This window comes from Diadema setosum, chromosome 5 (genome assembly GCF_964275005.1).
Source record: "Diadema setosum chromosome 5, eeDiaSeto1, whole genome shotgun sequence".
In the NCBI taxonomy this organism is placed as follows: Eukaryota; Metazoa; Echinodermata; class Echinoidea; order Diadematoida; family Diadematidae; genus Diadema; species Diadema setosum.
The window spans coordinates 25,993,548-26,008,640 of NC_092689.1; the positions used below are offsets into that span (position 1 = coordinate 25,993,548).

A 15,093-nucleotide genomic window follows, 5' to 3' on the forward strand; every position below is an offset into this window, starting at 1 on the left:
TGGGCCATGTGCACTTTTCAGGAGGAGCAGACGGCAGTCCGCGCCCACTTGTTTTGTCTGCGATCGGGTTCCCAGTTGGAGCCGAGACGACTCAGGGTTTTTCGTAACAAACACCTGCTTGTGATACCTCTGCGAATGGATTGGATCACATCGCCCTGACACCTCTGGGGTACCGGTGGAGTTGGGAGGTGCGGGAGTTTGGTGTTGGGAGAGGGGAGGGAGGTGGGTTAGAAAGAAGCTAGATTTCAAAGAACTCCAAACAATCAAAATACACTCATTACTAATACAAGCCTCTGATGACACTGAAATATCTATGCATCACACAGCACTATTTGAACAGCTGTACTTCAGACATATGCAATGTTAACAGCACACAAAGACAGAATGCAAAACACCTCATAACTCAAAAGTATTCTTCTTGGAAGATCCTATTCAATCAAAATGCTGTGTAAATGTGCAGCAGTAAAGTGTCAAACAGTACAAATGTCTATCTCTTCTTTTAGATTCAAGGATTAAAATCCTCCAGTAAAGACTGCATTATCTATCACTTTTGTGTTATCTTCATCTCTTCAATCCATCCCTATTAACCACAGACACAGACAGACAGACAGACACACATACACAAACACACATTTCACATACGTTCACAAAGATATCACTGTTTTCCAAAAACACAATTCTTCTTTTATAAAGGAATTATAACAATGATATGTGTTACTTGTCATCTAGTTTTCAATCTATCTGATTTATGTATTTGTCACACTCATCACACCCATACATGATTTTGCTTCATACCTCTGCCAAACATGTGCATGAAATTGAAATTGTTTCAGGTCCTCCACCCACACTGCTGATAAAAGAAATATGGGTACTGTGACCAACTCATGACAGGAATGTGCGGTAACGCCAAAGTAAATGAATGAGAACCGAATATAGCTTGCAGAAATTCCAGCTGTTTATGCTCATTGTGGGAAAACCTAGCTCCAACGTCCTGCCCTCTTCACCATTACGATCACCCTTGTACCCTCAACACCCACTCACAAAAAAAAAAAAAAAAACTAAGAAAAACAGGAATTTTCATGGGATATTCCAAACAGCTAGTAAGCACATTTCAGCCATATCTTCCACTGAAGAATAAATATGTCCCTCACACGCCTTTTATTTTGACACAGAAGAAAAGCTAACACATGAAGCTGTTGTTTAAATTAAGATCTATTCATGAAATTGAATTTGTGTGTATTACATACATCAGGTAGATATCACATTATCTAAATATCTAGAATCCTTCCATTCTGATAATCACTGTTTAGTGCAAAAAAAAAAAGAAAAAAAAAGGAAGAAACTATGAGATTGGTGTCTTGTTAAACCAGGCTACGAATCTGTGAATTAGGTCTCCTTGTGGGTATGGGTGAAATGGGTCAAAATCTCTGGTTTCAAGGACAGCAACCCCACATTCCAAAGGGTTTACACACATTTTGGGCGATTCTAAAAATTACACAGAAAGTTGAGTAGGATAGAGAACCTCCTCTCAACGTATTGTTGCCATTTCTCTACCCTTATGTTTCCAAATTTCCTATTTTGCTCTATTTCTCTCTTCATAGAAATGTGAAGGAAGGTTTGGTTGTTTCATTTATTTATCTTCATTCTACTGTTTCTCATCTCTTCTCCGCGTCCCAATATTGGTCTGCAGGAATGACTATATTACATAAAAACACTGAATATTAATGTGATCTGTACTGTCTGCAGTTCTTAGACTAGCCTTCTGATGAATTTTATCTTAATAAATGGGCCGTCAATCTATTATTAGATTTTCACCACTGTGGTCTACTTCATGGCATTTTCTGGAAGTATTGTCACTACTGCCTTCTACATGGGTACTCCTCCCAAGCACATCAACCCCACATCTCACCACATTTGGTTTATGCATTGAATATGCATATACAGTTGAACCTCTCGTATCCGGACAAGTCGGGACCGGGGCTCATCCGGATAAGGGATTTGGCCGGATACGGGAGACTCAATGTTTTATACATGTACATTTACATGTACATACACATGTACTGATGTAGCCCATTGTAGTGCCACATGTAGTAATGTGTATACTGCAACCTTTTCATTGTTACACTAAGTAACAGACCCCCAAACAGAGGTTCGTGTTTGCAAGAATGAAATCATTTTCTTTTATAAATTCTTGGGATGATTTACCTAAATAATTATCAAGAAATTTATCAAGTATATGTAATTCATGTGTGTTTGTGTAGGAGTTCTCAAGGAGTTGGGAATCCCCCTTTCCTCCCGTAGTTATTAAAAAAAAATCACGGCGAGATTGCATTTGTATAATAGAGAGATCCGGATAAAGGGAGGCCGGATAAGAGAGGTTCAACTGTATTCATATGTAATGTATTCCCTCTTCTAGGGGACTCCAGGTGAAGGAAAACTTTTGTTTTAATATCTCAATCTCTCATCCCCAATTTATCTGCATTCTATCTCACAAAAAGGGCCAAACCTTTTCTTGAAACATATGACCCAAGATTCCACTTTCCTAGAAAGGAGCCAATGCAATATCATAGCTTTCAAGAACTAAAAGTGAAGCAATACCACGTGATCCAGTTTTGTTATTTGTTAAATTCTAAATCTACCTTTTTCATATTTTTTCCCCCACCATGCTATGATTCATCTCCCAGTAGCAAAGGGGGGGGGGGGTGATGGGGTGGCACCAAAACTGTTTTCTTCCAGGTTCAAGTTCTGTCCTGGTAACCAGAATCCCAAGGGTCTCATTCTAAACCCCATTCCTGTAGTCCCAGTCAGTGAAGCAATGAATTATGGCTAATGAAGCCCGTGAGAGAATGCTATGATGAAACAGTTCCTTTCATACCACTCTCAGCGTGTCTGCGATAAAATACTCCAGCATGACATTTGCTACATTTTGGCTTTACATTGCTAGATCCTACCAAAGGAGTCAATCTTATTTCCAAGCAATACCATTGAAAGGCGGTTACATCTACTGTATAATGATATTGTGCTGACAGATGTAAACCAGGCAGCTTTCTGGCCACATTTCATCATGAGAATGATGAGACTGAAATAATTAATAACAAAAAAAAAAAAAAAAAAGAATGAGTGTCCCATAACTGCTCTCGATCTTTTCTCTTCCTAGAAAGAAGTTTTTTTTTTTTTTGACAGATCCTGTATGAAGATTGAAGTTCATATTTAAGCTGTACTGCCTGAATACAGAAATCAAAGCTAGTCACCTTGAGTGCCTTTGATTTTTACAGACATTTCAGTCAATAATTACTCAGTTCATTCAATTGCCGGTTTCTAAACCAACTCACAAAGAATAGTGGGAGCCAAGAGAAAAACGGGTGGAAAAATAGACTTCATCTGGACTAGATTTCTTAAATGAAAAACAAAGAGATTAATTACCCTTCTTCGTGAAGTTGTCTTTATTTCCAAGTATGAGCATCACTACGGCATATTTCAAATTCCTACTTTATCTCATCTTTGAACTAACTTTTTCATTATCTCAGAATAATCAACTACCTTCCAGAGAAGAAATTTTGCCAACTCAGTCAACCCTACACAACATTTTATGTTTGCTCTTCCATTTCATGATCACAGTACCTCTCTGACCCTTAGTATTTCCAAGCCAAATTAGAAGCCTTCTTCTCCCGACACTAGTCTACCCCGCCCCCGCCCATCTCCTTTCATCTCCGCGCACCCCTGCACACCCCTCCCCCCACACGCAACAAACCAGGAGTTTGCACCTTAAGGCACCATGACACAATTCAAGCATGATGGCAAAGGCATCTGCAGTGCAACTCTGCATCTCTCCAAGCATGGAAGGATGGTCACTGCATATAATCTCAATGGCTTCCATAATTCCTTTCACCTTGGACATCTTCCCAATGCACTCCTGCTCCCCATCCCCCTCCCCCACCCCCATCCTCAGACACATACACACGCCCACACACAGACATTGGTAATGAAGACTGAGAAGGGCTTTACAAGACACCATCCTTCCATCATTCCATTAACTCTTCCAGTACCGGTAGAAGCTGCACTGCATGAACAACCAATGTTATTTAATGGTAGTGGTCCTCAGAGGGTGAACTGAAAAATATTGGTGACCACTGAAGATAGCAGATATCCAAATAGCAGAAATATCACTGTGGAGAAGAAAAGAGCTGGCACCAATCTCTTCATACACCACAGTCCAGATTTACAGGTCTATATTTAGAGCACTCTCATCTACTGCAGATGACGACCTTGTCTGGCACAAGATGACTTTGTAGGTCATCCATTTCATACTTGGGCAGTAATGGATGCATATATATTTTTGGTAACATGGAACAATAAAACTCATCTCATACAGGAAATCCCTGTTGCCAATGATTCCAAGCACAGAAATTCCTATTGCAGAATGCAAGGTCACAGATCATTTGCCATATATTCTTCTTCACTCCATTCCAGTCTTTATTCTCGAACTGCCATCATCATGAGAATAATTCAAAGTGTTTCTGAATAGTGAATGAGGCATGAACAACTCAGTCTGTGATATATTTTGATATAGCCAGGTATCTTTATTCCTTCAGTGTTCATATTTCTATCATTGTGACTTCTGTAAACTTACATCATATAAGGAACGTTATGCATATTATAGAATTTATAGAATGTTTCAAAAACCTTGATTATGACTTGTAAACGGCAAAATTTATTGATGGAATGAGTCAATGTTGTGTCTTGTGGTACCCACACACAACATTACTACCATAACTGAAACAGACAATCTGCCTTCACAGTATTGGTATGATTTCTGGTTTGATTCATAATGTGACTGAAACTGATCAATCGATCCACACACAGCCAAGAGCCTATGTCAACAGTCATATTTGCTCAGGTATTCTGCAAGATAATCTCAAACATGAGAATTGCAAAGAAAGCTGGACTGATGCTAGCCTTTTTCAAGGACCCTCATGCTGTTGTTAGCACTGACAACTGTGAGCGAAGAGCTAGAGAGTCAAAGCCAGGCGCATCAGTGCAATGGCCTTTTCGAGATCTGCAATGGTGGTCATTGTTCATGACCAAGAGAAGCCTACCCCTCACACTATTCCTATATACAGACTAATTAAGTCAATGAATAATTCAGTTAGTCACTTTGACTAATGAAATTGCTTTATTTGCCCATCGACCATCAGTCTGACACATGTGTGCATGAGCTTCTTCAGATGGCGCTCTGCTGATTGGATGTGATTCTGGTTACAGTTTATTTTTCCAGAAATGAAATAAGTTTCGTAACCTGAAGGTTCGTTAATCCAAAAATGAAAAGAGGTTAATTATTCTGATGATTCATTTATTCGGTATGCACCGTCTGAACATTTTTGGATAAATGAGCCTTATTTCATTTTTGGATGAATGAACCTTTGGAAAACTGAACATCACCTGTGACTTTTTTTTTGCTGCCAAATTCCTGTAGCAAAATTGAATACTTCCAAGTTCACACAAATCTCTAAATTTCACACAAATTCACACAATTCACACAAATCTCTAAAAGGAAGGCCCTCTTGCTGGCTCTTTGACTGTTGCTGGTGGCTTGACTAGTCTTGTGGAACAGCCTTCTGCTTGCTCCTCCCGCAATCACACCAGTGAGATGGTCTTTGACAAAGACTACACCTATGCAAGGCTGGCTTTTTTTTTGGGGGGGGGGGGACCCACAAGACCTTACCATGCTGGGAAATGACCTTGCACATGCATTTACAAAATGCTGCAGCACAGAAAGCTCTCAAAGGCAAATATGAAACTGAATCATGTGTGTCTGTAAACTGGCACTTTGTTTAGGGGTTGTTGTTTTTTTTTTGGGGGGGGGGGTGGAGGGATGAACATTACGTGTCATCATAATAGCTGCTTCCTGCAATGCCCACAGAATAAACATAGAAGACAAAAATGATAAGAGAAAGGAAGCCTAGCCAACAAGGTTTGAAAATGAAATAATTTCTCCATGCAAATTATCTGCCACAGGATCGCAGCAACTCCGCGAGTAGTATTGACTGTGTCAATAAAGCAAGGCTTCGACTTTTGACTGGCCCAGATGCAGGTCGAGGGTGGCTTTTAAGAAAAATAGAGGTGGGGGGGGGGTGGTTGGCAGAGGGTTTCAACAAACTGTGTTTCAATAGAATTCTTATTTGCCTGTAGATTGCTCCCAGCCTTGCTGTCAGGGTCACTACAGATATGAGGAGATGGACCAAAAAATGGTAATTTGTGGACTGAGGGAACCAAAGTGAGATTTCACATGCATAATATGCAGTCAGCTCCATATACACTCAAACTCATTGTTCCTTTGCAATCACCATGGATATCATTGTAAAATACCTGGAGACTCTAAAGTCAAAACTAAACTGTAGCCAAAGAGAAAATATTTGTTATTCAGAAGAGGAAGTGTCCACAATTAAAGCATTGAAATAATGCACATTAGACACAGGTAATGCTGTTTGTAAAACCTTCAAAAACATTCCATGCCATTTGCCAGGCATGTTTGCTGGTCCACTGTTAAAAGCAGATTTCCATGGATGATTATGAATACCCGTGTATGTGGTCTCAAAAGATGTTCAGATGTTTATCTGACATTTCACACTAGGGTCACAGGATTTTACTGTGTGTATATTATTTCTTAATCATTACCCTTGCCACAAATGCTCAGTAATATACACACAATAATAACTTTTGTCTGTTTTTAAATTCTACCCCTATTTTTACTCCTGAGTCCTTCCTTAATTTAGGGCACACTGCAATATATCAAAGAATATGTCAGTTCAAAGCTATTAATCAACAGAAGTTCGCATACCAATCAACTACCGGTATGTGGAGAAAAATCAAAGCTCTATGGTTTGGCAGGAACTTGGATGCCTGCTGATTAATTTCCGCCACTTGTGTCGCAATATGATCCCCGAAAACCGCTCCCACCCCCAACTCCTTGCCGGAACGAACATATCAACAACTGAATTTACACATGCACATACCCTCTTAGAACTCCAGCAAAGCCGCCTGGTTTTAATTACAACCTGAATTCATCAGGGAGCTCAAATTCTTTCTGGCTCAAATCACATAATTAGCCTGGGCAAATTGACACCTCTGATTCTTCTGGGTCACCCCTTTGTAAGAGGTTGTGTTGGGAAGCACTTTCCATCACATGCTGAACGTTACACAGTCTCTGAGCACTTATTCAAGCGTATCATTTCGGTACTCTTTGGTACGAAATAGAAATATTATGTTTAACTTTTCAAAATGTTCTTGGATACTGCATCATTTAAGAGGGCATATTTAGCACAAACCACCTCATTCACCAAACTATAGAAAATGCTAATGCTATTATGGTTTATACATGTATCCACATATAAAAATAAGAATTATTGGAATAAAATCACAATATTTCACTGCATCTTTAATTACCCTGAAGGCACACTCATATACAGTGCATGTAACAAAGAGTGCTTAGGCCTACATTATTAGTATTAATGCCCCAACTTTAATTCACTGTTTTAAATTTAACAGTAAAATGCTGTTCACGAAAAAAACAGATGAGGAAAACGTGCTCCTGCCAAATTTCTCTACCATCTGAAATCTGAAAAATTTGCTTTTCACATAATTTTTGAAGTATCCACCCATTTGTTGCTGTTGTTGTTGATCTATGTTGTGTTATTTTTTTGTTATCTAATTTTGCACTGACACCACCCCCCCCCCCCCCCCCAGGCTGGCTACATGCTTTACTGCATGTCTTTGAATGTTTCCACAGATAAATGACACTATATGAATGCTATTTCATCATCATCATCTTGATAAATGTTCTATCCCACATTATTTTCTATCTTCAAAGTTTTTTCAGTCCAAAGAGAAGCATCTCTTTGGAGTGAGATGCTTCAAATTGGCAACATATTTAGTTACTGGAGCAATGCGACTATCTGGCTATCCCTATTTCATAACCTTTGTTCCTATGTCAATATACAATGTAAACATACCAACAGAGCAAGGAGAAAATTATCTAGCTAGCATAATGACCTAGTATCAATCATTGCGTATAGCGAGTACTAATATTCCATTTGACCTATTTTCATGCCCACTCTATGAATTACCACTACACCCCATTCCATCAACTGTGCTAATAACATGTGTATTTCCAAAATATCATTTGCCATTTATGGTCCAGATAATATATCTCATCATTAATAACTGGGAATTATCACATGCACATTTCCAAATACAGGATCCGGAACACAAAGTAGTTGGACCACTAAATATACATTTGTATGCCTTGCATGAACTAGAGATATTTCAGGATCAGTGATGCTACCATGAATATACAATAAATTATACGCATGGTGCACATTGACAGGACTACATACACGAAACGCCTGTATATTATCTCAACACCCTTTCACTACATTTGAGATCTCAGGTAATCGGTGGGCAATGAGTTTAAAATGACTATGCATTTTACCACTCTCATCTGCAGTTTTACATGCATTGGCTGTCTTATATGGGATTTTAAAAAAAAAAGAAAATCAACGACACAATCAGACTAATGGGCAATCTCATGTGAACCAAACCATGACATTAACCAATATACTGTTCAATCCACCCACATCCAGGGCTGCAACCCTCTGCATATCAAAAATAAGACAAAACTAAACAAAAGTATTTTGATAACTAAATCATACTGATGCACAGTATTAAACAAAAATGAAAGTTGGAGGGAAAAATAATACTTTGGTCAGAACTGTCAAATTTTGATATATTAACTAAAATTTCACACACACACACACACACACACACACACACACAAATCATGTTTGTTGAAAAATATCTGCATATTAAGCCAAACATAAAGTCTACCCACACTAAGCATTACCCTAACCTTAATCCTAATCCTTACATCAACCTAAACATAAATCCCTTTTACAACTTAACCCTATAAACCCTAAGTCCTTGGAGAAAATAAGACAAGTGCAAATGTGGTGTCACTGATGTAAACAGTGAAGCAGTCTTACACACGGACACCCAGGTATCCACCTAGAAGGTTGCCCTTAGAAAAAGAAATTTCTGACCAATATCACACAAATCCTATCCGCAAAGTTAGGACTGTATGCAGCCAACTTACTGATATAACAGCTTTGAAATTGGACTTTGCTCAATAAGCTAAGGAGCAATTTATGGGTTTGCAAATGAAGTTTATAAACAGCCAGGTTCTGCAGTGCTGATTCGAAGGTGAAATGAGATATTTGGCACTTTCAGATCAACCTCCTCACCCAGGAGTTAAGAGCGAAGAAATGCGTATGAATGTGAATGAATTAGGAAGGTAACCAAGAAAAGAGAAACAGAGGTGAATGTGACTAATATTAATGCACCCAGCACCCTTTTGAGTTGACTTTTAAATCAACAATCTTTGCCCGCCACTGTTTAGATCTCATTAAAGTTGGATAGCACCATATGATGGGTGTCTAAAATATTGAATCTCATTAGCTCTACATCTCTTCTTAGGAAATGGTTTGGATTTCACTTTTTTGTTCTGCTTTTCTGAATATTTTTCCCTTCATTCATGAGTCGTCCCTAATATACCAAGTGAAAGAAGCAAGAATATCAATTTCAGTCCAGCAACAGAACTCTAACGTCTGAATCTGAATTCCATTACAATGGATTAAAAATTCAGGTCCTGACATCAATCATTATGTACTTCACTTGTTTGATTACAACAAAATTTTAATATAATGAAAGAAAACTGCTAGCTGCAAGGTCTTTGTTGCAATGGCAAATGCTAGGAGATGGAACATCTATTCCACTCAATATTTCCAAGGAGGTTAAAGAGTTGGAGTTCCAACTGGCTGTATTAGAATTATTCAAACAGTTGTCAGTTTTCTATCGATGTAGAAAAGAATTCTATAGGTGCATTTTTTGTGCCTCTGATGATCGATGTTGAATGTTGCCATCGTGCTGAGCAATCTGAGGATTAATTTCGAATGTGAACATAATGTTGGCTGTATTTTGTTTGTTCATATATTAAATGCAATGAAATCACACCTAATTGATGAAGCATTTAAAATAAAAGTCAATCCCATCCAGAATTATTTGGAAAAGTGTAAATCCGAACTGCATCATGCGAAGGTGTCTAAAAACTGTCCCCTTCTCAAAAGCCGGTTTTATCACTTTCCCACATAATTCCAACAAATAAAAGTGATATGGAATGACCTTCAAGTATAATTCTTTATCATTTCCAGATATATCAGATTAGCGCCTGAGCATGCCCAGTCGAGTAATTCAAATTTTCATTTCATAATTTTATATATTTAGTTTCTATTCGCGTATCCCTGTGTCTTTATGTATGTATTTATATATCCCCTATCTTCCATAAGTATAGGGATGGCAAGAAGAAGTTACCATCACAAAGACATATCTTCCTAAGAAAGTGGCCGATGATTATGCAATGAGACATGAGTCAATTGTCTTCCTATCTGCGCGGCAGATCCAGTTTGGCACACGCTTCAAATATTTTCGAGCGGCGGCATCGAACCTGCTTCAAAGGAAACAAGACGGTTGTGACTCCATTCTCTTGAACCTCCTTGCTATTACATATCATGCTGCTCATATTTTTCATCATGGCATCTTTTTCTTTTTTTTCCCCCATCAGGTTTTGATATTTCTCCCTGTCGGCAAAAAAAAAAAATAATCTCGCAGTGCAAATCACCAGCGCGGTCATTTTGCTCACTTTCTGACAAACGATATTATGTACACACCTGTGGTAGAGTACACAGAGAAGGAAGGGGGGAATCAGAAAAACAATATGGCTGTGTCATTCCTACGAATAATGCTCATCTATCATTCGGCAAACTTGTGGTTCAATCATATGATTAACATAATTTAGGTGTCTCCATGAAACCACAGTGCCACACACGATCTCTTTGGCAGAACGCTCACAATGCACAGTGCATTAAATCAAATGTGTGCATCTTGGTTCAAATAGAATTTGGCTTTTAGATCTATGGTAGATTTTTTTTCTTTCTACCCTTATTTGTTTGTTGTTGTTGGTCATGTTTTTGGTTACATTTGAATCATTTGTTGGCATTAGAGTTATAGATCTTTCATTGTTGGTTCATGCAAACATTGATGCTTATACATCTGAGAAGCAATAACTGGTGGGCTGATTTCTTCAGCAACAAGCAACACAGTTTCACTTGACTACATATCATTGCTATGTCTATAAGTATTTTGACACGGTGGGCATGAGGGGGTTAAATTAGTGTGTGAATGGATGTATGTCAGTGTGTGAATGGATGTATGTTAGTGTGTGGGTGGATATATGTAAGTTTAGGTGTGTTTATGGGGGGGGAGGGGCAAGGGCAGGGGGCGAGTAGCTATCATGGTGCTTTAGCTTGACTCTAGGTGAACAGCATGAGACCGAATGGAGAAAGAGTGCTCTATCAAAACAAGAGTCTGGATAAATATTTGACAAGACCCATCACTGGCTGGCTACAGAGGGCCTAGCATACGGTCGACCAACCACAAACGAGGACAAATTTATTCTGGCACATGTGTGTGCACAGCAATAATGGTCCAAGCCATGCTAGGTTGTGACTGCCAAACCCCATGACGACAGTGGAAGCAGTAAGCTTCCAACATGTATATAAGCTGCTAATGTGACACTGCGCATGATCACATGCATCATACATACAATGTAGGTCTGCGGAGTCTGCACCCAAACATTCTCCATGTATGAACTTGCCTATCTATTATCAATGTGTTTGGATGTACACTCATGTTGTATTTACATTCCATCTATTTAAACATTACCACAGACACGTATTTGGGTAGAGGTCACATGATCAAAGAAAGATAATCTTGAATAATGAGGGATGGGGTTGGGACAGAAAAATGTTTTTAAATTTTACATATAGCATAAGATCACAGGTCATGTGGGTATAGTGCCAAATTATTCAATTCTAATTTCCTTGACACTGTTTCCTCACGTATGTATGCAAAACACAAACTGTTTTACAATGTTGCTTTTCCTGGAATAATCTCTCATTGCATCATAAAAAGACACCAAAAATGTTTCCTTTTATCCTGCACATATTGGTGATGGCTATGAATATCACTTTTAGCAGAGGAGTGACCTGACTCATGGAATTTCAAAATATCATCATAACCTCTGCACTGCATGCATCTGTTTTTTGTTTTTTGATGTTTTTTTAATCGATTTGAGGTAAATTTGTTTTGATATGTGCTCAAGGATCCTAAGTCACGCCAAATCTACAGCTGTGTAGATTATCATTATCACCTCATCATGCACCATAACATGATTGTAGTTTTTATCAGAAGCTGAAGAAGCATCATTTTAATGGCATATTACGCATCTTTACTACAAGGTAAACATCCTTGAAAGTTCAGGGCCTCAAAAGCTGATGAGATCAGATGTTACTGAAAATTTCTATTGTTTGTTTGTTGTTGTTGTTTTGGGGTGTTTTTTAGACACATATTCAACAGAGATGCTGAAACTACAAAATATTTCAGTCTATATCTGGAGAAACTGGAAAACTATGCAATGCTTGTATTGCATGATGATGATAATCTACTATCTCGCCACAACCAGTTATGATTCACGGGAAAATTACAAAAATAGTACATTGGTAAAATTTATTTCTGGCCTGATATTGTTAAGAGTGCAATAAATATGTTTCATGCTGATGTACTGCTACATTATTGATTCTCTTGCGCTATAAACAGAGATGCTTGGTAAACAACATTTCTTTCAAGAGCTGCTGTCTCTTTACATGAAGAGACTATTTTGTGATATCTCACTGTAATCCTATAAAGCCTCCTCCTCCCCCCCCCCCCCCTTCCAATGACATCAAGACTTCATAACCAAGCACACTATGTACACTATGCCTTTGATTCTACACATTCCCCCTTCCACTTCAGAATTCCGGGAAAGAATAAAAAAAAGGAGAAGGAACCACGTGAAAAGAATTTCAATGATGCAGCATGATGAGAGATGAAGGAAATACGAAGAATACCAGTCTCATTTTCTAGGACATCCCTGCCTCATGTCGGTTCTACACAACGTCAACATCGGAGAGCAAGGGGAACATGGCATGCATCCAAATGGCTCAAAGTTTGGTGAAGGGAAGTTATATAGCGTTTGGTGAATTTCTATTGCTGCCCATGAAAAAAGATCAAGTCGTCTTCTGTTTAAACTGCTTTATAATTTCAGATTAATCAAGCTCTATGAGTACAACTGGAGTGCTGCAAAAGGTATGACATCTCTATTTTGTAAAATATATTTACCTTTACAATTCTCTAATCTTTTTTTTTCCTGCAGTAATCTTTCATTGAACCTTCTACCATTTCAGCAGCTTATTACCATTCCAAGCAGTAAAGTCAACTGAGGAATAGAATTAGAATAGATTTTCACTTTAAGTATACTATTTTTAACACCTCCTCTCCCCCCCCCCCCTACAAAAAGGGGGGGGGGGGTTCTCCTGCAGTGTACTAGTGAATGGAGGAAGGGAGGGAGGGAGGAGAGAGGCATAGAAAGCTACTTTTTATTTCAGGATAAGATCACTCATTCACTGCAACTAATAAGTGGGCAAATTATTCACTTGTATCCCATCATTCTACGACAATTCAATTCAATAAACTTTAAACATACTGACCAATCTAGCTGGTTAGGAAATCATATCACCCAAAACTCATATATGAAAAGGTTTCACCTTGTTCTTTCAATATCATATGACCCAAAAGACTCAGAGCAAAAGTACAGTTAAAAAACTATTAAAAACATAGAGAAGATTGTAAAACTTGGGGGGTTTGACGATCAAATGAAAGATTTTCCATTAAACACACAAAAGGTCATTTTATATGTTTGAAGAAAGTTATGTCTTTGACATTTCATGTAGAAAGCAGCAGTATTCCTCATTAATTTCCTCTTCTGTGCAATTCCTTTCTCAGATGACTGGTGCCTCAAGAGCATGTGTTAAATCTTAGATTAAATGTCATTTATTTATCATGTTTTAGTCCTGACAAGAAGAGTTATTCTTCTCTTATCTTTCTTAATTTATCTTTCTATGTTTACCTTCAAACTACCTAAAATTCTAATGATATTCACATGGTACATGTGCTATGTGATCCTGAATCCAGTGCAATTCAACATCACATTCACATTGAATAGATGGGGGGGGGGGGGCATGACATCATGACGTCATTATAATTTGCATTTGAGGTTTTGACTAATCTCTCTTGTTCCGTAAAACATGCACAACTTTCAGATTCTATAACTTCCACATTTCAGGACCCATTTCAATGAAACCTTTGCACCACTCTCTTCATTCAATATCATCATCCACTTCATACTAAATTCTAGTGGAGCAAGCTTTCTGGATTTGCAAATGTAAAGGGTGAAGTGAGCAAGATAGCCGCATATTTTCAGAGCGGCACATTATTATTATTAGATCAGATATGGCAAAGACAATGGATCTTTTCCAGTGAGAACAAAAAAATACACCACAATCTCATCAAGTCAGCTGTCATTGCTTCCTGCATGAGATGCCTAAAAAAAAAAATGTGGGGTCTTTTTACAGCTTTGTGTAAATGTATCTCTCTCACCATGGCTGGGTAAAACTACATGCGATATGTGGAGATGTGTGACATTTACCTTTCCGATCTCGTATTCATCTTCTTCGAGGGCGATCCTCACCCGTTTCTCATTGCTGACAACGACGCTCATTTTGAAATCCTGCGTACGACTCTCTCCGATATCTTCAAATCAGGGGGCTTCCGAAAGGCACCACCCTCTGCATGAGTTCCTCGCGTGTCTTGTGCCAACCAATGTCAGATATCAAGTAAATTTATGACATTTATTTCTGACCTCTGCACTCCACCTAAAAAATAGAAATAAACCAAAAACTATCCAAGCATGCACAATGAAGTAAGGCGTATCCCCGTCAAACGATGATTCTGGAAATGGCGCTTTACATCAAATTGATATCAAAATGGGTTAAAGCGATGCTTCCTCTGAAGGGCTACCAAATCCTCATAGAAACTTATATCAGAGCT

General features: G+C 38.4%; 1 protein-coding gene across 1 annotated transcript in view; it reads right to left on the reverse strand.

The window, feature by feature from the left end:
- LOC140228809 (uncharacterized) overlaps positions 1-14,886 on the reverse strand; it is a 199,809-nt gene extending 184,923 nt beyond the window's left edge. Inside the window, exon 1 of the mRNA XM_072309082.1 lies at positions 14,693-14,886. Coding sequence (XP_072165183.1) covers positions 14,693-14,764 — 72 coding nt within the window. The 5' untranslated portion in view covers positions 14,765-14,886. The remainder of the gene's footprint in view (positions 1-14,692) is intronic.
- Positions 14,887-15,093: the final 207 nt, after the last annotated feature.